Source organism: Diceros bicornis, chromosome 7, assembly GCF_020826845.1.
Source record: "Diceros bicornis minor isolate mBicDic1 chromosome 7, mDicBic1.mat.cur, whole genome shotgun sequence".
NCBI classification, from domain to species: domain Eukaryota; kingdom Metazoa; phylum Chordata; class Mammalia; order Perissodactyla; family Rhinocerotidae; genus Diceros; species Diceros bicornis.
In genome coordinates, this window is record NC_080746.1 from 39,886,428 (window position 1) to 39,912,863 (window position 26,436).

At 39.8% G+C, this 26,436-nt stretch overlaps 1 protein-coding gene across 2 annotated transcripts; it reads right to left on the bottom strand.

The window, feature by feature from the left end:
- Positions 1–1,862: 1,862 nt before the first annotated feature.
- MED17 (mediator complex subunit 17) lies at positions 1,863–26,436 on the bottom strand. 2 transcript variants are annotated; one of them, XM_058545401.1, is made up of 12 exons: positions 26,019–26,436; positions 23,275–23,441; positions 20,755–20,974; positions 18,435–18,571; positions 18,258–18,342; positions 17,439–17,591; positions 16,375–16,505; positions 15,378–15,562; positions 11,677–11,814; positions 8,046–8,163; positions 6,084–6,261; positions 1,863–4,727 (listed from the first exon to the last, which is right to left on the bottom strand). In XM_058545401.1, exons 1-12 carry the CDS (start codon positions 26,266–26,268, stop codon positions 4,516–4,518), a joined length of 1,974 nt encoding a protein of 657 aa, XP_058401384.1. In that variant the 5' UTR covers positions 26,269–26,436; the 3' UTR covers positions 1,863–4,515. The 2 variants fall into 2 exon arrangements, with proteins under 2 accessions (XP_058401384.1, XP_058401385.1); XM_058545402.1 differs by having other exon boundaries at positions 6,084–6,243; positions 26,019–26,435.

Below are 26,436 nucleotides of genomic sequence, written 5' to 3' on the forward strand. Positions count from 1 at the left end.
CCTGCACAATGCAATCTATAGCATGGATATATTATAATTGATTGTTCACTGAAAAATTACTTTTTATTTCAAATGATATATACAAAATAAATATCTTGGGCAGTCTTTCTATTACATTAAAGACTTGTTCCTTCAACCATGATGGCTCCCTCTTGTTAACTAATGCGTTCAACTTTATTTCCTATGGATCTCTTTCTCTTTCAGTGCATTTTGAATGTTTTATTTTTTTTATTTTTATTTTTTGTAAGGAAGATCAGACCTGAGCTAACAACCATGCCAATCCTCCTCTTTTTGCTGAGGAAGACTGGCTCTGAGCTAACATCTATTGCCAATCCTCCTCCTTTTTTTCCCCAAAGGCCCAGTATATAGTTGCATGTCATAGTTGCACATCATTCTAGTTGCTGTATGTGGGACGCCACCTCAGCATGGCCAGAGAAGCGATGCGTTGGTGCACGCCCGGGATCTGAACCAGGGCCGCCAGAAGCGGAGCGCGCTAAGCCACAGGGCCAGCCCCTACAATGTTTTATAATATTGGTGGGTTTTAAGTAAAGTTTATCAGAGATTGAATGTTTGAGGGAGGGAGAAAAAGCACTGCTAACGTAAAATGAGTCAAGTTTTAGCTTTAGATTTGACCTTATCAAGTGCACACACAGCTAGGAATCAAAATTCCTTTGATGCAACAGACCAGTGACTGACGTTCAGGCAGTTCTGTCCCTAAAAATGCTACAAGTATTTTTCCCTCAGGTACTTCATGGTTTGGAAGGATTTTTCCTTACTAAACAAAGTAAACTTATTAAATAATAATTCAGTTTCCTATTTCTATTCATCAACAATGCATAAATGCTGATTAGAATTCCTGGTCAACATGAGATAATCAGGCGTATCACTTTGATTTGATGGTGCCCTGGCCAAGAAATCTGATGAAGTTTTAGACGGTAAATGTATGATTGCCATTAGGCTTTTTCAAATACCAAATACAGATCACATATGTCTGTTACTGCATCTTCGGGTCCCAAGGGGCTTGGATTGGGAGTACTTGTAAAGAAAGTTAACAGAAGCCATGCACAGATTTGAGTGAAAGAGGAGATTCTGCCACTGGCCTCATCTCCATGGTATACTCACTAAATCATCAGGAAGTTTTTCAGATTGTATGTAACTTTTATATCTCAATCTTCTCTCTCATCTATTAAGTTTCAAGCCAAATATAGTCTGTTCTACAACAGTTCATGATAGTAAACAGGGAAACAAATACCATAGAACATGAAAGTTGTTCTGATTCCTAAGCAAGGGGAGCCAGAATATCGAGAGTAGAAAAATTCCTCGGCCACTGAGCTCAACTTTTAGAGAAGTAAAAATGAGCACCTTTGTCTGGGGCCCCTCTACCATAAGTTTAGTCATTCTCTCATTGGTCTCAATTTTTCACTTTTACAGACCTCCTCGATAACCCTTACACAATGATCCTTGTGAATCTGTGCTTTGTGAAGTGTGTCTATATGATGAATTTCTAGAGGTGGACTTGCAGATAGGAAACTGCAAACTTGAGAACGAAGACCAAGCTCTGGTCACTGATTTCTGAGTAGCAGTTGCGTCACGGTGCTCGTATTTCAGAGACAGCATGTCTCAGCTGTGAACAGCCTATTACATCCGTTCCCATCCTAAAGTGAAAAATATGGGAAAAAGTTCCCATCCCAAAGTGAGATTCAAAGAGACTTGACTTTTGCCCCAAGTATGTGAGGCATCGCCGAAGAACAGGAGTAGGGAAGTGAAAGGAACGAATTAAAGACAAAGGCAGAGAGTATGGCGAGAGGTCGACTACAGAGCACTGTAGCATTTTAAAGCACAGGCTTTAAAAATGAACCAGAACAAACTAAAATCTTCCTACTCACTAACGCACTTATTGTCTTTACCATCTGTAAATTTGAACATCGCAGGACTTTCTGAAACGCTTTCTCCTAGTGATAAATAAAAATAAAGCTGGTGTCTTAACTATTTTTCCAACTTCTAATTGGCTTGACTTTTATAAAACAGTTACTTAATGCTTTATATTTGCATAGCACTTTAGAATTTAATATCCATTATCAACCACATTGAAAGCTTTGAATCACCACTGAGGTTAGCAGAGGCATCCTTGTCCCCATTTGATACATCAGGAAACAGGTCAGAGAGGGTGACCTTGCCAAGCTGATACAGCTAAGCAGTAGGGGAGCCAACATTCCAACACAGCTTTTACCAACCTGTTTGCTTGGTGAGGGACTAACTCGTTTTCACCAGCCTGTCTCCCAAGTTCACAGCACATCCTTCCAACTCCAGGTGATTCAGGTTGAAACATTAAGCTGGAAAATGTAAACACACACAAGGCACAAGATTTGCTGCACAGCAACTGAGCTGCCATTTCTCCCCACATTTACTTTAGTTTCCACTATTCTTTCAGTGGGTAATGGCTATTCACTACACAGCGACTTAAAATGGGGAAAGGCAGGCATATGAAGATCATGTCAGTCTTCAGTTATTACAGTCTACTCAGATGACGTTTAGAAGAACAGGTGGTAATATCTGTGCATGTATTCTCATCTGTTCTACTCAGACGTGGTCCTGTTACTGGTTTATGACAAGATAATCATAGAAACAGAAAATAAAGCATTCAGAAATGTTTATATTTGACAGCCACTTAAAGGGGGGGCTTTTGTATGTTTTTTAAATTTAATTTTTCTAGTAATTCATTTTTATTATATTTTATCAAAGAAGTATCAATCTGCAACAAATGGAAATTAAAAAAAACAAAAACTAGTCCTTTGGCAAAAGTCTGAGATTCACTGTACTACAGCGTGGGCCTGCAAAGTCACATAAGAGACTCCGTATGTGAGTAGAACTGTACAGATCAGCTTAGTAAAATTTGCTAAGGCAACTTTTGTGGGCCACCAAAACTTACGAGGTACTAATGACTTTTAAATAATTAATTGCAGATTCATACCAATTCTTTTAATTCTCATGGATAGAAAGACGCAGAACTTCGATCAGAAGGGAAAAAAAGCAAACACAAACCCGAAGGTGTTATGGTACTTTATAGCCTACAAGTTCCATTTTTCTTTGAAGAGAAAAAAGGTGGAGAAACACAAAAGACTTTTTAAAAGTTACTTCATAGTCACCTTATAAGAAGGGTATCTTTTAAAAATTGAAAGCCTTACTCATAAGGAAACCATTACCTATATATTATCGATATTGGTACCAAAAGGTCCTATAAGCCTAAGTCTCTTATTAAGGGAAGTTCCTCACTTTTTTTTTTGTGAGGGAGATCAACCCTGAGCTAACATCCGTGCCAATCCTCTTTTTGCTGAGGAAGACGGGCTCTGAGCTAACTTCTATTGCCAATCCTCCTCCTTTTTTTTTTTTGCCCCCCAAAGCCCCAGTAGATAGTTGTATGTCGTAGTTGCACATCCTTCTGGTTGCTGTAGGTGGGACGCGGCCTCAGCGTGGCCGGAGAAGTGGTGTGTCGGTGCCCGCCCACCGGGATCCCAACCCGGGCCGCCTCAGGCACATTTTAGGATTGGGGCACTATTTCCAAGAAGTTCAAACATGTTATTTGCAAAATGTAATCCATTAACCCATTAGTATCTTCCCCGTGAGAAAGCAGAGAGCTAGTGGAATAAAACAGGACAAGTCTTTAACTGGAAGAAGCAATCCCGGGTCCCTGGGCGGAAGCCAGAGAATCCCAGGGCAGGGCGAGACACTAAGTGTTGCAAGCAGAGTGAGATCATTCAAATGGGTCCCCAAAAGGGACTGAGGAAGCCCTAAAGATAACAATCTGTTGCCTTCCACACATTCAGCTGGTACTTTCTGAGGAAGTTCTCAATGTACCTGTTTAGGTTAGACCCAGGCATGCATCAAGAAGACAGCTGGAGGGGGTGTACTTCATTAACACAAGAGCATGCTTTAACAGCTCTGGTGCGGAGGGGAGGAGAGGCTCCTTATGTTGGCAGGTACTTGGTTACGCTTCAGGGAAGGATCTGCTTCTCCCCATGTGAGTGAATTCCTGGATGAAAGCTGGGTCATACGAGTATTTAAATATTCTTAAGCAATCTTTTTAACAAATAGTGGAATAAGACGAGTTAAGTAAAGACACAATTCATTTAGGTTGTTAAGAGTTCAGAAAGCGTCTGGGATTTTTAACCATATGCTTTATTTGATGTCAACATCAAAGGAATATTTTAAAAACTAAGTTCAAACCCATAAGTAACATTTCAAGTTAACTGCATAAAAAAATGTATTATTTTACATCTTTCCATACTGTATACTCTATAACTGTACATAAACTTCTGCATTTCAAAGCACTTGTCACTTATAAAGTGAAAGGTTTCAAAATGCTTGGTAAACACTTGCTCGTTATTACTTTTTTAAAACAATACTCCTTTGGAAGATTTCTCTTCCTTCTGCTTATAGTTGATCTGCAAACATCTCATGTCCAAGTTTCTGGAAACCTCACTGGAAAAAATAATCTGAAAACTGTTCTGGAAAAAATCATAGTAGACAAGGGCTAAGTGCAGACATAAGCAGCTCCATTTTATAAACAAAGTTTCGACCTTCCATTTTATTCCACTGAACTTCTCTGAATGGTCCACGAAGATGACTCCATTTGCTATCTTGTAAAACATCACTTTTTGGAAGGTCTTTACACTGGTTACGGGGAAACTGAACCATAATCTTGCTGCCACTTTCAGGGCCATTACGAACTGTGGAACAAAACCAAAATATCAATACATTCATTTTCCAAACTAGAAAACAAGGGTAGATCCCACAACTTCATTCTACCGTGGATACAAAAACCTTGTCTGTCTACCAACTTGAAAGTTCTAGTTTAAAAGAACTTGTTTAAAAGAACCGGCTTTTCAGGGCCGGCCCGGTGGCACAAGCGGTTAAATGTGTGCGCTCCGTTTCGGCAGCCTAGGGTTCACAGGTTTGGATCCCAGGCGCACACCAACGCATTGCCTGTCAAGCCATGCTGTGGCAGCGTCCCATATAAAGTAGAGGAAGATGGGCACAGATGTTAGCCCAGGGCCAATCTTCCTCAGGAAAAAAAAAGAGGAGGATTGGCATCTGATGTTAGCTCAGGGCTGATCTTCCTCACACAAAAAAAAATAAAAGTGCTTTTCAGTTTCAATGTGCTAAAAAATTTTTTTACTAATTCATATATACTGGGCTGGTATAAATATTCATGAATTACTATTTGTAGTATAAAAATGAGGCAAGATGAATTCTGGCTTAAGAAAGTGAAATGTCCTATATATTTTCAGAAAATCACCAATTTATTTTTTCTAACACATTATTTGATAATCCAATCATTCACTGAGTTGGTTAATGTACACCTACCATACAGTGAAACTCAAATGTTCAGAATCAGGACTGAGAGGGAGAAAGGAAAGATTATTCTGCACTAAGAACTTCAGAGTTTAATGAAGCTTTATTACTCAGGAAAGGAGAAAAGGGTATTTTGAAATTCTTATCAATAAAGACCTAGCAATGACCAAGCCTATGGATTCACAAGCTGTGATCCTGTGGGGAAAAATTTCTAATTACCCACTTTTGCAAATATTTAGAGCAGGGGTTAGAAAAGATCACACTAAAACCAAAAGCACTCCAAATATAATTTTTAACTAGATAACACGTGTAAGTGCCTATTAAAGTGCCCTGCTCGGAGTAGGTGCTTAATAAGACATCTCTCCTCTCAGTTCTATTCGTTTGCCATCTTTAGGATCAGATAATATTCTTGCAGATATTATTGATTTGCAGAAATACATTTTTAAAAAGCATTTATCCATTAAAGGTTTTGAACTGCAGGAGTAACAATGCTGATGGCAGTTTTCAGATAATCTCCTAGGAAAATGTGTTGCCACGCAAAACATCTAGAAAGAGAAGTAATAATCTGTTGCTCTGAATAATAGCTATAATCAGATAAATGCTCAGCATAACTACTACATGAACTCACTTACTGCAGAGAAAAATTACTCTTTAGTTTATGTAACTATTAAAGCTACATGTTAAGGACAAACTCCCAAAGGTCTCTTCACATGTAAAGAAGCAGAAAGTACCTGAAATGGCATAGTCACCATTCGGGGAGGCCACAGTTATGGCAGAGGCATTGCCAATGCTCTCTATGGGCCCAAGTCCCACATGATTACTGAAGCTCAGCACTTGCCAGCCCATAACCTTGGCTAGCTGCTGAACTGCATGCACCTGATGCTGTGACATCTGTGAAAGAAAAGGAAACTTTACTGACAATCAGCATGCATATTTACTTTGCAGTGAGTTGACATCATGAATGTGAAGTAAACTTTCGTTGGGGTTTTCACTGCCTAGCACAGGGACCCTATCTCACATTTGAGGAATCCTCCTGTGTGACTACTGGGTGGAGGGAGCAGGACCCCACCTTCCACTGCAGGAACTAAAATAGTCTGACACATGCTTTCCCTGTCCACTGGCAGCTTGAGCACAAGCATGCGACCGAAACCTGGCCAACTGGAGACTCCTACCTGTATCCCTGAACGTGAAGCAACATTACAAGCAGCAGGGTGTGCTGACTATCTCACCTTCACTCCTTCAAATCCACTCTGCACCCTACTCTGCCCTGGAAGGTTGATCTGTATAGTTACACTAACGGCTTTCTATGTCCTCTGGCTTCAGGCTAGGTTCAGATAATGGGAGGCACCCAGGTAATCCATGCAGTGAGAGCCAGCGGGACGGCAAGAAGAGAGTAAGGTCAGGGCATTTATTCCCCTGGTACCCTCCCTGTGAGGTTGCCGAGACTGGCTGTATCCCTGACAAAAGGCCGCTGGTCTTCTCAAAGTGGCCTGTTCTACATGACTGTCCCTCTCCTTATCCCTTTGGCTTAGGACTACTGACTACTAAACCCCACAGGCCTGGTTACCTGGTTACTAGTAGCAGCAGGTCACCATACTTTCCCTGGTGGTTCTCGTACACTCAAACTTTTGTAAACAGACCCTCCTGAAATTATCCTGAATGTGCCACTATTTCCTGTTAAGACCCTGACTGATACCCAGGGGCTATTTAGAGTGCACTCCCCGACCAGCGATGAAGGCAATAGTGCCAGGATGGCAACAGTGGCATCCCCCTGGCTGTGGTTCTCACCAGCTGGTTTCCTTTGATCCCTATCCATCTGCAAGCCTTGTTCTCTAGACTTCTCATTGATTCTGAGAGCTACCCAATAGCCTTCCAATACGCGTGCGCACGTGTGTGTCTGTGTCTGTGTGCTTAAGCTGACCAAAGCCATTTCAGGTGTAATCAACCAAGAGCTGCCATACCTCACAAATGCATTTTATTTACTTGGCACCAAAGAAGGAAGTCAGCATAAAAGATTATTGCTTCTAGGATGGAGAGTGTATTTTTTTTTGAATTTTATGTAAAATATAAATGTTTTATGTGAAAAATACATTAGAATTTCGAAACCTACCCTTTCTCCCATAACTCAGTATTTCACTGGATCATCACAACTCCATGAAGAAGGCACGAAAAATACTGTTCTTGCTTTACAGATGAGGAAAGAGGGGTTTAGAAATTTGTCTAAATTTTGTGGTGGAGTGAGACTAGAACCCAGCACTTTCCATACTGCCCCTTAATATGAGGAACTCTTTCTTAGGGCTTAAGATAAAAGCATTCCACTTATTATTATGGAGAATGGTCACTATAGTTTTGTATCTGATCTCCCTTTCTCTGGTTTGCTTGGGTTAATACTTCTCCACTTTCATGCGGTCCTAGAGGGCTTGTAAACCTTGGCAAACGTGAGAAATAAAACAAGTCTGCTAGTCTCAGAACTGGTTCTTCATCTTAAACTTAGTGGAAACAAATCTAGGATAGTTTATCAACATTTTCAATTAACCAATAGGTTGTAAAATGTGCACTAGAAATTAAATAAGATGGCAGAAACAATGGTTTTCTTTTTATACTTTACTATACTTGAAATACTTCTCACCCACTTTGTTCTTTAAATGGTCATGAGAGGAAGGGGATCAAGAGTTGCAGCCTGCAACTCTTACCTGAGACAGAAGGAAATCCTGCAGCTCCTGCTCCTGATGGGACAGTGTGATCACTCTTCCATCTCTGTGTACAACTCGGATCTGCTCAACCCCAATGTTCAACTGCAGCTGAATGGACCTGTACAGACACATATACTTAACATCAGAAATGTTCAAAATTACCTTATATAACGCCACAAACATTAAACCCTAACATCGAAGAAAAAGAAAATAACAGACAGTTTTAATAATCTACACCAACACCCATGAGGGACTGGGGTTTTCTTGGGTTCAACTAAACCGTCAGACTTCCACCAGACTACCATAGACCACCCTGAGCACTCGTCTACTCAGAAGGGTACAGGAGAGGAACCACAGCTTGCCAGCCGGCCAACGCTGGCTGTTCCTCTTCTATGGCAGTCCTTGCAGCAGGACATGCAGCTGTCTACACAGCAGCAGTGCAGTGAGATGAGATCCACACTGGGTGTGTGGGACCTGCCCTGACTCAGAAACCTCATTCCTCATAGGAGCCACGTGCTCTTGTAACAACTCCATAGGCATGGTTTCCAGGGTCCCCGCAAGAGACCTGCCCAGTTTGAGAAGTCACTCTATCCGGGGAAATCCAAAGGCAGCCCCATCAGGTATTTAGAATTCCTCCCAGTCCAGATCCATTTTACCAATTTGGGATCATTTTTGTCATAAGCAGTGTTGCCTAGTAACACAGATGACATCTTTCCTTATCCGGTTACTAAGGGACCAGAGCCAGAGTTTCCTTTTCATACAGAAAGGGAAAAAGTTTTAACTCTTCACCCTTTCCTGAAATAATCAGCAAACAAGTCAGAATATGTACACTCTAAACTTGACTTAGGTCAAACAAAGAAACTCATCAAATAGCCAGTGAATAAGATGCAGATCACGACACTTTTTCAAACCAGTTTACAAATTTTTAGCATATGACGTACAAGAAACACAAAATTCCCCAAACCAAATAATCTAGATGAACAAATGCAGAAGAAATAGCATTATATCTTTTCACATCTGATAGTACCTCTTTTTTCTAACTTTATTTTATAGTAAATATTTAGGAATAAAACATTTTGGCAGTTGTCTACGTAAAACTGTAATTTTGATGAATTAAAGTTTATATATTTCTTTCAAAGCAAAACACAAAATTCAGAAGGCTGAAAGGAAAAGACTTATTAATCTAACCAAATTTTTTAAAGTCTTTTTTTTAAAACAAGGGTGTGAGGGAAGAGGATTTCTCATCACAGCAGAGTCATGGCAACCACTTTGGAAAGCTATTTGGTAACATTAATCAAAATTTTAAATGTCTTTATTTTTTGAGCCAGCAATTACACTTGTAGGACTTTATCCTATACACATACTTGCATGTATACAAATTATTTTGCTGTCATCCAACTAAAATGTTCATCAATAGAAGGCTGATTAAAAGCCTCGGTACATATAATGGAACACAATAAAGCTGTAAAAAAGAATGAAGTAGATCTTTATGTGCTGATAAGGAATGCTTATTTACCAATATAATACTACCGAGTAAAAAAAGCACACAAACTGGGAATGACTGCTAATAGGTACAACATTTCTTTCTGGGGTGATGGAAATGTTCTGGAATTAGACAGTGATGATAGTTATACAACATAGGGAATATACTAGAAACCACTGAATTGTAAACTTTAAAATGTTAAATTTTGTTATGTGAATTATATCTCATTTTTCAAAAAGCACACAATATTGTGTAAAAGAGGTAGGGAGCAGGTAAGACATATACGCTTGTAAATGCATAGACTTTCCTGGAAGGATGTGTAAGAAACTGTTTTCAAGACTGCTTCGGTGGCGTTCTAAGAAAGAGAATTACTTTCAACTTTAAACAGCATAACATAACTGCAGCTATAAAAGTTGAGGAAAAGGGCATTCTACTACTTCCTTCTACTTCCTCTTCCCTCCTGATTCTATCAAGGCCACATTATCACTAACCCTTCTTCACAGAAGTTTAGAACGTTTACACTGGGTCCTGTAACCATAATCCCATAAATTATTTGGTCTTAGTTCTAGCTGCAAACAATTTAATGCTGATAATTTCTCTCTCTTCCTCTCCTTTGTGCTCACTCTCAACTTTTTATTATGGAAAATTTTACAAGCAAACAAGAGTAGAGTACAATGACCCCACCACCCAGCCTAACAGTTAAAAACTCATGCCAAACTTGTTTCTTTCATTTACATTCAACACCAACCCTCCCACCACACCCCTAAGTCACCCCAATTATTTCATTATTTCTTTAGGTATGGGGGAAGAAAGCCATGATCCAGCCTCATTCCACCCTCTTTTCCTACAAGTTTCAAGACTGATTTCCTTTCCATTGTGCACTCTTTTATCTTCTACATTTGATCTTTTAAATCATGCTCATCTACTGTTTTTCATTTAAAAAATAGTGAATTAAAACCTCCATATTAAAAAATAGCATTATAAATGTATTATACTCCCCCAGTCCTGAGGGTGGTGATTTTCTTTCAAGGTGTGTTTCGCTCAATGGAGAGACCACTGTGGCTAGTTAGGTCTGCCTGAAATAAAGCAACTGAATCTTGAAAAATAAAAAGTATTCACAGACCCTGATAAACGTTTGCTAACGGCTCTCTCAGACTGACTTGGGGAAGGGGACTCAGCCATATCTTGTCAGTTGTTAAATTTCAAAGAGGCTCAAATGGAGACCAAAAATGCCTTTCGTGACTACTAGCCAATTGTATTAACTTGTTTTGTGCCCCCTAGTCTTATTGAATATAATTGACACTTATCATTGCATTAGTTTAAGCTGTACAACATAATGATTTGATATATGTATTATTTTGCAAAATGATCATCACAATAAGTTTAGTTAACATTCATTACCTTACAGTTACCCATTTTTTTTTCTTGTGATGAAAACTACTAAGATCTACTCTCAGCAACTTTCAAATATACAATAGCGTATTATCAACCATAGTCACCATGCTGTACATTACTCCCCCAGAACTTATTTATCTTAAACTGGAAGTCTGTACCTTGAACACCTTCACCCATTTCACCCAGCCCCACCTCTGGCAACCACCAATCAATTCTCTCTATATTAACCTGTGATTTGTGAATGTAAATCAAGTAGATGGCTGCTCTATGAATGCTGGGGACAAAAGTCATTTTGCACAGATGTCACACAGTTTTAAGGGCATAATCATGAACTGAATTAGACACAGAATTAATTCCAGGCCAGGAGAGAGCCATAAAACTTAGGCTGTTTTAGGCACAATACCAAGAGTATAGGCTCTAATATAAATGAACCTACTCACTTCAAATATCCTAGACTCACTACAGCCTCTAGGCAAGAAGTGAAGCAGACCAGAGTCTAAGGAGGTATGGCAGCTTTCTGCTCAATGCCAAGGTTCATTTTTCACCATAGCTCAAATATGTGACATTTATCTAATAGAGACTATTTTAGACATTCTTTCCTCTCATTCTCACAATCACTCTATAGTTGATATAATTTACTAGAATGGTATGCCACCCTAGCAAAAAAAACAAAATCTTGATATTATCACTCAGCAAACATCAATACATAAAAAGTAACTTAATATATTAAATGAATAACTTTTTGACACTTACTTGCATATTTGTTCATAACCTTGTGATGTGATTAAAACTTTCACACTAGACTCATAAACATCATTAATATTCGACCAATGAGCTTGTATCTGCGGATCCTCAATGCGACTTGCTAAGCTGTCAATGGTGGCAGCAGTTCTTTAAAAGAAAAGAAATCAAAATTTTTAGAAAGTCACCATATAAAATAATAAGACTAGAAATCACTTATCAGTTTTATGGATACTTGAAAATCAGATGACTACTTTTTGAAAATACCACCATTTGAAAAGCAAAGATTTTCAAGCAAGGTCAGATGTAGTTTCAAGACCCTCCTTCACGTTGCTCTGATGCGCTGGTTCTCAGCTTCCCATTACAACACACATGCACAGCTTTATTCTCTTTTAACTCCATTTGTTTTCTCCCACTCAGGAAATCTTATCAGAACACAGGCAAGAAGGACACTTCTAGGGTACTAACCTCAGCTCTATTAAGAATATAAATCATTCATAAATATCAGTATTTGATCCCTGGTGACAAATGACTTGGGACACACCCATAGCTGAGGCCCATTACTGTCATGGAATTATAATCATTTTCAAGAGAAGCAAGAGAGAATGTTGAATCACTATGATGTATACCTGAAACTGACAGGGTATTGTATAAAAAAAAAAGGAAGGAAAAAAGAGAGAGAAGCTAGAGAGACTTTCTGCACAATTAAAATCTTATACTGCAAGAAAGATAAATATGATAAGTTTAAATGAGAAATAAGATTCATCAAGTGCTAATTATGTACCAAATATTGTAGTAAGTGCTTTCATGAATTACAGCATCTTTTTTTTTTTTTTTTTTTGTGAGGAGGACTAGCCCTGAGCTAACATCTGATGCCAATCCTCCTCATTTTCCTGAGGAAGACTGGCCCTGGGCTAACATTCGTGCCCATCTTCCTCTACTTTATATGGGATGCCGCCACAGCACGGCTTAACAAGCGATGCATCGGTGCGCACCCGGGATCCGAACCTGCGAACCCTGGGCCACCGAAGCGGAGTGCGCACACTTGACCACTGCGCCACCGGGCGGCCCCAACATCATTTAATCTTACTAACAACCCTGTGAAGTAGGTACCATTATCATCCCATTTTTCAGAAGAGAAAAAAGCAGTTGGGCCATGTTTAGTGCCTTGCCCCAGGTTCCAGAGATGTAAGCTGGAGTACAAAACCTGGGAGTCTAACTCCAGAGCCGGCAATCTTTCCTTTATATTTTATACACACTAATCAACAGCCACTGCCTGGAACAAAGCATAAACCAGGCAAGTTAACCAAACTATTAGAGGTCCTCAGTTTCTAATGATCTGACTCTAGCACTTTCATGAAAGAGAAGGCAAGGCCTGGAGGAAGTGACTAGCCAGTGATGAAGGACAAGGGCTTTTAGAAAAATGGGCTTGGAATTTGCTCTTTGACCCTACTTCTGCTCTAGTACTGGTTTCTTTCAATGCTTACTTAACTTTTTCTTCTTTTTCTGTGATTTGTTTCCCTGACAGTGCTTCAAAAATTCTGACGGCTGATAAATACGTACGTGAGAGTGTTCATCTCAGCATTACAATTATCAACTAACTAGAAATTAAAAATATCTAGCAATTGAGAACTGGTAAAAGAAATCATGGGGGCTGGCCGCTGGCATAGCGGTTAAGTGTGCACGCTCCGCTGCTTGTGGCCCGGGTTCAGATCCCAGACGTGCACTGATGCACCGCTTGTCAGGCCATGCTGTGGTGGCGTCCCATATATAGTGGAGGAAGATGGGCACAGATGTTAGCCCAGGGCCAGTCTTCCCCAGCAAAAAGAGGAGGATTGCATGGAGGTTAGCTCAGAGCTGATCTTCCTCACAAAAAAAAAAAACCATGGAATATTCACATAATGGGATATTACATAGCTATTAAAATATCTTTGAAGGCAGGGTATAAAATTTAATGATCCCAGATTTTTGTTTTTAGAAAAGATACACTGGGTCTGGCCCGGTGGCTTAGCAGTTAAGTGCACGCGCTCTGCTACTGGCAGCCCGGGTTCAGATCCCGGGCGCACACCGAAGCACTGCTTCTCCAGCCATGCTGAGGCCGCATCCCACATACAGCAACTAGAAGGATGTGCAACTATGATATAAACTATCTACTGTGGCTTTGTGGGGGGGGGAAGGAGGAGGATTGACAATAGATGTTAGCTCAGAGCCGGTCTTCCTCAGCAAAAAGAGGAAGATTAGCACGGATGTTAGCTCAGGGCTGATCTTCCTCACACACACACACAGAAAAAAAAATACACACGCCCTGACACATATATATCAAAATACATGAGCATGTTAATAGTAGGTCTCGCTGCGTATGGTATTATACAGATGGTGTTGATACACTGGAACATGATTTCTATACCTAAGTGAAAAAAACGGAACATTTTTAAAGCTTTGCTGCTTCCAAGATTATAACTACTACTCTGAAATTTATAACGATTCTAAAGAGAGCTATTTCCAGGCCTTCATTTATTTCAAGGAATATTTAACTTTATGGTTAATCAGAAATTTGCAAGATTGACAATATACTCAAATTAACAGCTTTTATAATTGAAATATACAAAAGGAAAGTAACAACAGTAACCTACCATATAATATTTTCCTTGTTTGTAAAGAACTTCTGTATGCATTATTTAATTTGATCACAAGCCCAGACTCCTATACCCTCAGCTGACAGAGGAATAGATGGAGGCCATAGATATTAAGTAACTTGCCCAAAATTACTTAACAAGTGGCTGAGCCCTGGCTTAAACCCATTTTTTACCTTAAATTCCTTACTCTTTTCACTGCATCATGCTATCTTCTCTAACATGTCTTCCTAATTCATTTTACTAAAAGTTTCCATTCTAAGACTACAAGCTAATGTGCTAATAAAACCATGTATTAACAGGAAAAAGCTGAAAACCAAAAATAAAATATCATTCATGGAACAGCAGTGTGCCCATGCCTAAAATCCTGCAGTACTATCAAGGCACAATTATGAATGAAGTAACAACAGACCTCTTCACTAAGTACCAATAATAAAATAGAAGAACATCCGTTAGCATTTGAAAAAGACACATTTATTTAGGCCCAATCATGCCAGTTCTTTTGTAAACAATGTGCATGGAAGAAAGAAAATGAGCTTTGGAGTTACACAGACCCAGGCATAAATCCTGATTTTGCTACTTTTTAGCTGTGTAACCTTGAGCACGTTGTACAATTTCTCTAAGCCTCAATCTCATCAGTAAAAATGGGTTAACACCATCTACCCCAGAGAATAAGGATTAAATAAGTCAACATGTGGGAAAGTGCCTTCCAAAGGCCTAAAATGCATGACAACCAAAAAATACAGACAGCTTCAAAAAAAGATTTAAATCAGTTCAGGAAGAAGTATCTCATGGACGGATTCTAGAAGAAAGTATGGTGTTCTAGGGCACATTCCCAGTCAGTCGTCTTTCAAAATTTTAGTGCCAGTGTTAGAAACAATATATGAAGTTACATGGGCCCTGGATCGAAGTCTTCCCAGACTTGACAGGACTGTCTAGGACCATAAACTCTGACCCTGCAGCCACCTTCCTCTCCCTGGAAAAAAGGTTAAAGCATGCCAAAAATAATGTTTATGAGGTAACTAATAAAGGAAACAGGACTACAGCTTCAAAAAAAATAGTAACTTTGTTCATCCTTACCTACTCCTCAGAAAAATATGTTTTGCCTGTTTAATTATTTTTTCCAGAAGCCCTTCACTGGACTGTAATGAATTAATTTCATTTTTATCAAAAGCTTGAGGACCCGAAAGTCTCATTCTCTTGTGGCCAAAAGGTGCACTTGCTGGATGAGGCATCGTGATGGAACTCAAGGTCTGTTTATGAAACTGTAACAAAAACAGCCACAGATGAAATACTACACAACGTTCAATCAAAGCACAGCTCACATTTTGGAAACACAAAAGCAATGGACGTGAACAACACATAAAGGCAATCCTGGCACACAGGAAAACGTTAACATCTACTAGGCCATGCATAATGCGAGTTTGTAAAAAGAAGGGTCCCTCTCAAGCTGTCATTTTTATTTTAAAGGTTTTTAAAAAAAAACATTCTTCAGTAAGTCTCATTGACAGAACACATGCAATCAGTAGCTATTCCTTTATACCCTAGATTATGGGTTCCCAAACCTGGCTGCCTATCAGAACCACCCGAGGAACTTTCAGAAAATACTGATTCTTGCACCATGACAAACAACTGACCCAGGTTTTGGGGTGAGGCTGGAATATATACTTCTATTAAAAGTTTCTTGGGGGATTCTTTTGAAATTAGCCTAAACTGGAAACACAGTTCTAGACGACCTGTAAGTAGGGTATGTCCTGAAATAACTCACCTATCCTGTTCACAGGCTCTGGCAAGACATTTCCCCTGATCACCCAATCAGAATCCCTCTGGAGCCTTAGCATGTTTCTTATCCTCTCTATAAAACGTCTGGTCTATTTCTACCACTAGAAGCTATGCTTGGGAACAGAGGCTGTATTCTGATTATGTCTGTATTCCCCCAGCATACAGCAAGGCTCTTTCGCAGTGAATGTCAAGGATCACAGACACCGACTGCCATTGCTCTGAGAATAATGAGGATTCAGCAGAGGGGAGCCTGTGCATATTCACTGCCCAGGATATGCTTACCGCAGTGCATTACCTCTCTCATTAGTAGATGCAAATTATGCTCTAGGACATAAAGATGGTCCTCTGGACTTTGCTTCTCACTAGCAGATTTCTGGGATTTCTTATCATGTGAAGAATGGCACAAAGAAATAGATAACTGCAAGCCTATTTATAAAAATAAGGAGAACCGATATAAATAACCTAAAATACGGGAAGGCAGAAACTCTCTTCACAAAGCATAATCATAGCCCATTCTCAAAAGATACATTCTAAACTTGAAAAAGAGGGTTCATGAGTAACATTTTTCACTGGAAAAACTGTTCATGAGTATAATAAAGTACCACATATGTCAACAATTCAAATTCTGCTGACCTACAATGTGGCTGCTGACTTTGAGCTGTGGCTAAAGACAGGTGAACAGAAACTATATATTAATTAACTAGTTTCTTCTTGCCTTTAAATTAAAAAAAAAAAAACAAAACCTTTTTTAAAAAACACACAGAGTTGGTATCTGGTCTTACTGACTAGAAGACACTCTTCTCTGCTCCCATGAGAACGAGGATGGAATTTTTCACTCTGAAAACCCATTCCCTTGACAAGATCTATGAAGATACTCCTCAGAACTTATGTAAAAAACAAGTGCACAGCTAACTACAAACTGATCTCCAGGGTAAGTCTAACTGCTTTTGAATAATATGATTACAATTCAATTTCCACAAATTTAGGAATATTATGAGTTTTTAATAAATTAAGCATTTTCTAATTGATATCTCATGCGGACAATAAGGCATGATCCTTGAAAAATCCTCCACAAATGTGTTAGCATAGACCCTGAAAGCAACTGTTGCTTAATAAAGGTCTTGCTACTGCAAATTTTTAACATATGCTGTTTAAAATCCCGGAGGTGCGCTATTTGGGACCCAGAATAGAGTCACCAGTGTAGTTTGTGCTGCCCACTTTACTAGCTGCCATTATGAAGAGCACACTACCTCTCTGCTCTTACTGTTCCTTCAACACACCCAAACAGCTCCCCACTTTGTCCTGGTCCCCAAACCACAAAGTCCTATTTATAAATCTCAAAGGGTTGGCTGCTCTTACTTGGAAAGGGCTGAGAGATAATCTGGTTTTTCACCACAATGTGAGGGATCTGTGATTTAATTTGAACAGCTTCCCGAGAGAGCTGCGCAAAAATTTCTTTACACAAGAGCACGTTTTGTGCTGCTTCTAATTTTGTCTGCCAATGTGGGGAACCTGAAAGACAGGAAACATAAACATATATATTAATTACCTAACTATATGATGTATTAACTAGCTTAATGGTGATCTGAAGACCTTAGACAAAAGTCCAGAAAACACTGTATTACAGCATATCTTTTCCAAAATATAAAAATTCTTTTTACACAGAAAAAACTGGTAAACAAGCTCAATCTTTAAAAAAATATTGTACAACTATTCACTAATGGTCAATTAACAAATTCTAAACAGTACATTTCCAATTGTTCTTACTCCAAAGTACCTATTTTTCCTATTTATATTTATCTTCAGTTTATTTGTAAATGTAAGCTCAGTTAAAACTAGAAGTTAGAGGGCTGGCCCCGTGGCTTAGCGGTTAAGTGTGCGCTCCACTACTGGCGGCCCAGGTTCGGATCCCGGGCGCGCACCAACGCACTGCTTCTCGGGCCATGCTGAGGCCTCGTCCCACATACAGCAACTAGAAGGATGTGCAACTATGACATACAACTATCTACTGGGGCTTTGGGGAAAAAAAAAGGAGGAGGATTGGCAATAGATGTTAACTCAGAGCCGGTCTTCCTCAGCAAAAAGAGGAGGATTGGCATGGATATTAGCTCAGGGCTGATCTTCCTCACACACAAAAAAAAAAAAGACTAGAAGTTAGAGAATAGAACATAACTACACCTGGTTTAGATTTGGGCAAAGGTCGTTTGAAGAGGTTAACTGTGCCGAGATCACCTATGTCTGGAGCCTGTTTTTGAATTGAAACCTATGTGACAATAAAAACATGAAAAAAGATGTTAGCAAATTAGCTTCTGGGCTATTACTAAGAAATTATTTGAAAAATACGCTGACAAATACCTTGATATATGCAGATCCTTCTAAATCACTAGGAATTTGAACATCCAGGGGACAGTAATCTTCAGGTATCTTCTTATCCAGATCAATATCTGTATTCTTTATTACTTCAAATGTACCATGATGGGGAAAAAGAGATCCTAATGGGGTATTAAAAATAGGAAAATCAAAAACAGTTAACAAACTAATTTAAGTACTTATTAAGTATATAATAATATTTCACATCCACATCATTGATCATAAATTAAGTTCCCACCAAACACATGTGTTTAGAGGAAAGGAGAAGGGGTGGTGGGCAAAGGGAAGAAAGAAGGCAGGAGAAAAGATTTATTTACCTTAAAAAATAACACTCCTTAGTCTAATGGTAAAGTTAGTATAAAGGAACTCCATGAGCCATCCAAACTTTTATTCCAATGCAGTTTCGATAAAATGAATATACTTCTAGAAAATACTTCCTCAGAGTTAAACCTTGGAGATTAAATACTTCTGGAGCTCACCCTCTGTAATAAGGTTTCAACTGAAGTGTTCTGAATCCAGCAAGAGGACAAAAGGATAGAGCATACACCACCTCTTTTTCAACCAGTTCCTAGATTTTTGTGTGTATCTTTTCGTGCAGTGCAGAAGTTTGGGTAAGTTGTTCTGGGCTGCTGAATTATACGAGGAGTGGGTACTTAAATGTAACTGCTGTTTTATAACAAGGGAGATGTTTAAGATCTTCTTGCAATTAAAAATAGAATATAATCAAATCCTTGTACAGTCTTATGCCACTTAACAATGGGAATGTTTTGAGAAATATGTCGTTAGGCGATTTCATCATTGTTCAAATATCATAGAGTGTACTTACAAAAACCTAGATGGTAAGCCCACTACACACCTAGGCTATATGGTATTAGTCTTATGGGACCACCATCATACACGCGGTCTGTTGTTGAACAAAATGTCGTTATGCGGTGCATGACTGTATAATCATGGGCGACTGTCCCGTAAAGAGAAATTAGGTAAAGTACTTGTACATAATTATTTGTTGGAAAGAATTTACAATGTCCAGAGCCAGAAGTACTGCTTCTACAGACCACCTATTAAAATGTAAAAATGTCTCTGTCATCTTGAATTGTCATCTTGAATTCATCTTTGTAATGGGATTTTACCTTCATAATTCAAAACTTCCCAAAACTCATCAAAGCAGAGGCACATAGGTCCTCCAATATTTGACATGACCACCTCGCCCTACCCTCCTTTAATTTTAGGATAATGATGGCTTGCTCTGGGATTATGAATCCTTCTGAAATATCACTCTACTATTGCTATCTCACGATCACAACCAGGGCTCCTCACTTTATCCCTTGGCATTCAAAGCCTTTAAGCCACTGAGCTGTGAATCTTATAAACTTTTTTTTTTTTTTTTTTTTTGTGAGGAGGACCAGCCCTGAGCTAACATCCAATGCCAATCCTCCTCTTTTTTGCTGAGGAAGACTGGCCCTGGGCTAACATCCATGCCCATCTTCCTCTACTTTATATGGGACGCCGCCACAGCATGGCTTGACAAGCGGTGCGTCGGTGCGCACCCGGGATCCGAACCAGTGAACCCCGGGCCGTCGCAGCAGAACGTGTGCACTTAACCGCTTGCGCCACCGGGCTGGCCCCTAATCTTATAAACTTTTACTGTACAGTTCCTTTGAATACACCTGAGCAGCTTATAGAAAGACATTACCATGAGTACCTTGAGAACCTGCTATTACAGCTCAACAACAAAGAATTTATACCAGAAGATGTGAATTCAAGATCACCAAACTTTGGTATACTCCAACAAAATATGTTCCTTAAGTTAGTGTGTAGCCTTGGCAGAAAAGGAAGGCAAAGTGTTTTCACCATCCTCTCTTCACCCAGGATGTAAAAACAGCTCAGCAGACTAAAGGGAGAAAAAAAGAATAGGAATAGAAATGTCTCTTTTCTCCTTTTATGCCCAGTTTCTAAGGGCTACATGTAAACTCCTGATTGAGGAGTGTAGCCCTACCTCCTTATTTCTGACTAAAATGTCAATGAGGGTCAACATGTGTTAGCACAGAAACCCTATCTCTGACCTTTCTGTTAAATGTACCTAAAACGTTTTCAAATGGAATCTAAACTATTTATATATATTTATGGAAGGCTATGACAGTAATTTTAATTTCTTCAGGATTATGTGTACAGAAATTAAAACTTCAAAATATAACATGTAACTGAGAAATAATACATTAGAGAAGAATATGTAACATTACAATCAACCCTGTAGTTTTTTGACAAACTATAGTTTAAAAGCATAGTTTCTAACAATAATCTACACCTGCACTTCTGTAGCTGAGATCTCCAAGAATTTTATCTCCAACTTTCCTGAGTTTCCAGTGTTGCCTTAATCTCAGAAGCTCAGAGTTGAAGTCTCTCTGTAGCTTATTTTCTTGGTTTTCAGTCACGGATTTAGTCAGTCTTTCCGCCCCCTTCAACAGGATCTGTGCTGCTCCAGCAAGTGACTTCTTCTTAGAGATCAGCTGCAGCGTCTGAGGATTCTATCAAAAACAACCAAAAGTGCAAATTTTTAAATGATTTTAAAATTATACATTTTCCCAATAATGAAATACCCATTATTCAAGAGAAAATTTACAAATTAAAGAAAAGCAAAGAGAAGGGGGGAAAAGTACACATAATAATGTTTTTTAAGAATAATAACCTTGGAGCCAGCCCAGTGGCGTAGCCCTTAGGTGCGTGTGCTCCAGTGCAGCGGCCTGGGGTTCGGATCCCAGGCACGCACCTACGCACCGCTTGTCAAGCCATGCTGTGGAGGCGTCCCATACAAAGTGGAGGAAGATGGGCATGTATGTTAGCCCAGGGCCAGTCTTCCTCAGCAAAAAAGAGGAGGATTGCTAACAGACTTTAGCTCAGGGCTAGTCCTCCTCACACATACACACAAAAATAATAATAACCTCAACCTATTTCTTTGGTCAACTCAAATAAAGACTTATGTTAAACCAAACACACCACAGTGAACTACAGATCAGAACTTACCACTGCATCAACCCTGCCCAGCCTGGGTTATGTCCCCCTCTTATGTACTGCCAGTCCCTACTCTCCACCCACGTGTAAGCTCACTCTTTTGTGGCACTCATTACATTTTTGATTAAAGTCTATAATCTCTGCCTGAATGTAACCTTCATGATGGCAGAAACCACTATATTCACAGACCCTAGAATAATGCCTGGCACATCATATTTGACTTAATGAATAAATGAATGACTCCAATGAGTATAGCTGTAAAATTATCTTGTATTACAGCAAGCAAAGTGCCTTTGGAATTAACACTGAAACCATGCAGTATTAATATTAAAAGTACTTCACTGAACGCTAATTTTTGGAAAACTGATGAGAAATCAAAATCTATGTATTATATATACATACATCAATAGCCATAATCACCACCCATTTGTGTACTGTATCAGCCAGACATATTTCCAAAAAGCCAAGTTTGATGAAAGAAAGTTTTCTGGCTATATGAGAGTCAAAATCATGAAGTTTCAAAAAATGTCACAATCTTTTTTTTTTTTTTTTGTGAGGAAGATCAGCCCTGAGCTAACATCCATGCTAATCCTCCTCTTTTTGCTGAGGAAGACCAGCTCTGAGCTAACATCTATTGCCAATCCTCCTCCCTTTTTTTTCCCCCAAAGCCCCAGTAGATAGTTGTATGTCATAGTTGCACATCCTTCTAGTTGCTGTATGTGGGACGCAGTCTCAGCATGGCCAGACACGAGGTGCGTCGGTGTGCGCCCGGATCTGAACCCGGGCCGCCAGCAGCAGAGTGCGAGCACTTAACCGCTAAGCCACAGGGCCGGCCCCACAATAATCTTTTGATCATATTAGGGAACCTAATTGTAAGTTCTTAGAGAGCTCAAGGAATTCCTGGAGACTCCTCTCTGGGAAAAGCACAGAATGGCGGGAAAGGCAATGGGCTATGAGTGAGGTGCTGGAGTTCTCGTCTTGGCTCTCTAACCACTGGCTTTACTGCAACCTGAACACATCACAGAGAAAAGGCTCTGGGCCTTAGTTTTTCTCTTTGTAAAATGAAGGAAGCAGGCTTAATGATCTCTAAGAAGTCTTCCAGCACAATGTTTCTAGAGTCTGAAACTATTGCTATGTGAGTAATTATATTCAATTAGTTTTATTTACAAATGGGTTCTTACAGCTATTACTTCCTCTCGTGCCACTTACTTGGTCATGGTCCCGATGCTTGTTTCCTTAAGCACCTACTAAGTGGTCTCCTTGATTTCAGACTCTTCATTCACCAATTCATCCTTCTGCTGCCTCCCTTTCATTTTCTAATGTTCAAAAATTGAATATACTCTTCATCAAATCTCAACAATTCTACCTAGCTCTCAATACCCTCCATAATTTGGCCTTTCTAACTTTTCTAACCAGGCCCTAAAAAGTGGGGAGGGGGGTTTGAGGGGGAAAACTAAGACTTCAAGAGAGGAAATAACTTGTTCGAGGTCACAGGGATATGAGGGCAAAGGCAGGAATTTGAACCCAGGTCTATCTGACTCCAAAGCCATTTTACCACCACATTTTTGTATAATATTTTATATTACAGATCAAGGATCCAGGCTCTTTAAAGTATTACATTATTAACGAAACAACTTTTCCAAGGGTCACAAGTATATTAACAAAATAATAGATAAAGGAGATACAGTTTTATGCCTTTGTTTTGACCCAGTTAGTTTTCAAATATTCATCCGGACTGACTTAATTTTGCATGAAAGGAAAATGGTCCTGGGACTTAATAAAATGGTACCATTATTCAATTAAAGCCCACAAATACCTGTTTTGGAGGAAGTGCATCCTGAGAGACGGGATCAAGAGTCATAAACTTTTTATCCCTAACAATACTGAGAACATCATAGAGAACGCACATCTCTGTCAGGGCACTTCTCAAATTGTTCCTCACTGAGTCCCAAGGCCAAAGGGAAGGCTGAAACTTTACCAAACCTAAAAAGAGAAAGAAAAAAGAAATACACAGGTATTAGTTACATTGAATAGAAGCTAGAAAGCTCATTTAGAGGTTTAAAAGTACTAACAGAAGAAATAATGAATTTTATTTTCAAATTGTTCCCTCTTTTATCCCATGCTCTCCACCCTTTCTCGAATGGCTGTTAACATTTAAGTACGCATTCCTACAACGGCAAAACAAATATAGATCTAATTTCCATAGGTTAAATCTAACATTACAACATGATAAGTAGGCATTCAAATCTTTTTAAATTTATGCAAGCCTTTTAAATAACCCTTTTTCTTTCAGCTTTTAAAACTTGAGTAATTATAGAGAATTTCCAAAATACAGAAAAGTACAAAAATAAAAATGACCTATAACGGCAGCACTCAGATAGTAAACACTATTAACATATCTTCCAACCTCTGAATCACTTTTTTTAAATTTATTTTTTAAATTAAGTTTCACGAACACATGCTCACTATATAGAGTTCAAACGATAGAGACTTACAGAATAAAAAGTCAAAGTTTTGCTTCATTCTTTACCCCTAATTATCTCCCCTACTGAGAGGTAATCACTATTAACAGTTGGGGAGTACCCATCCAAATGTTTTTCTATGCATTTATATACTTATACTCCCATTTTTCTATTACTTGTTTTTTCCCTGACTTTATATGTCCTAGAGACACTTCCATGTCAGCACATACAGATCTACTTCATTCTTTTAACACTGGATGATATTCTGGAGCATGGATGTACAATAAGTCTAACCATTCGTATTTAACGGACACGTAGACTGGTTCCAACAATGCTAGTAGTGGTAAGCATCTTGAACACACATCTGTGCATACGTAAAACTTTTTCTGTAGGTTCAATTCTTAGCCGTGATATTAGTGGGTCAAAAGAGATGCACATTTAAAAATTCTGACACATACTGAACTGTCAAACTCTCTTCCAAACAGGCTCTATCAATTCACATTCCCGACACTGGACGTTAACAATCTTTGAAATTTCTGCTAATCTTAAAATACTATTTTAAGGATGTGTTAATTTGCCTCTTCCTACTAGTGAGATCTGAAGTCTTTCCTCTGTGAGCTGACTGTTTATATCTCTGGCTTATTTTTCAAAGAGTTGTCTTTTTTCGTGTGTGTGTGTGAGGAAGATCAGCCCTGAGCTAACATCCATGCTGAATCCTCCTCTTTTCTGCTGAGGAAGGCCGGCTCTGAGCTAACATCTATTGCCAATCCTCCTCCCTTTTTTTTTTCCCCCAAAGCCCCAGTAGATAGTTGTATGTCATAGTTGCACATCCTTCTAGTTGCTGTATGTGGGATGTGGCCTCAGCATGGCCAGAGAAGCGGTGCATTGGTGCGCGCCCAGGATCTGAACCCGGGCCCCCAGCAGCGGAGCACGCGCACTTAACGGCTAAGCCACGGGGCCGGCCCGAGTTGTCTTTTTCTTTTCAGTTTGAAAGGACTCTATGAATATAAAGAATATCAACCACTTGTGTGTCATATGTGTTGCAAATACTGTGCCCAGTCTGTCATTTATCTTTCTACTTTGTTTATGGCATCTTCTCCCATTATTACCTTTAAATTTAACGTAATTAAAATGTCTATCTTTTCCTTTATAACTTCTGTTTCCTATCTTGCTTAAGGTCTCTCCTACTCCTAAGGTTATAGGATTATAACTTTCTTCCCATATTTTGTTTATTCTCTTCATTTGCATTTCAATCCTTGTGGAAATAATTTTTGTCTGAGGTATGAGGCAGTATTTACCTTTTATTCCGAAATGGACCCAGTTCTCCTAACACCACTGGCTTGAAATGCCATCTTTAAATTCCCATTTACACAGGGTTTGTTGCACATAACTAAATCAAGAATTGTATTGTTCATTCTCGACAATAATGAGAATCCAAAAAGCACTCATACTTTTTCTACAATTCTCTCCTAACTAGCCTCTCTCCTTCCCGTTCTGTTTTCCCCATAATTCATTTACTACATCCGATGCAGAGTAATCTTTTTAATCTGTCTACTTAAAATCCTTCAAAAGCTTTCAGTTGTTCTTCTAATAAAAGCCAAATGCTTATCCTGGCCTACTGGCACTACATGATTTGGCTCCGGCCTACCTTATCTATTTTACACCTATGCCACACTCCAGTCAAGACAGATCTCTTTTCAGTAGGTGTTACTATCAGCCACACTGCAAAGGGAAGACATTAACTCGCCGATCACAAGCTAATAAGTGAGTGGCAGAGCGGCGATACGAATTACTGGGCTCTTAACTAGAATGTGCCACGTTACAGACTCTCTATTAAAAATTTATTTAAACACTTCACCAGCGACAGTGTCTCAAACGCTCCCACTCACGGAAACCTGCAGAAGGAGAAGGAGTATTAAGAGCCAACCGGTGCCCTAAATTGTCCAGCTATAAACAAAGATGACGATGAGCACAACTACTGCTCCCCGCAGGTGTTACTTTCAAGTACTCCCACGCCCAGCATCTCACCCAGCGCCCGAGGCCGAGCGACAGTACCCGGGCCAGGCCCGCGGACTCGAGCAGCAGACCTGGGCCTTACCTTCCTCGTCGTCCTGGTCCGCGCTGGACCCGGCGCCCGCCCAGTCCTGCGCGTCGCCCTCGGCCCCCGCCGCCTCCTCCTCCTCGGAGCCCGAGCCCTGGCTGAAGTCGATCCGCTGGGCCAGACGCGCCAGATTCTGCGACATGGACAGGGGTTGCAGGTACGTCTCCGTGCCATCCAGGCCCACCTCCTGGACCTGCTTCTCGCAGGCCGACTCGATGCTGATCCGCACAGCGCGCACCCCAGACATGCCGGCGGCGTCGGCGAGCGACGGTAGGACCCCCGCCCGACCCGAAAACCGAAAGAGGCAGTAAAGGTGCCGCTGACAACCCTCGGGAAACCTGCCGGGCACTTGGGCCGGAAACAAAGCGGAGGCCGCAGTGACTTTCCCAGAATGCACTGCAGGAGATACACCCAC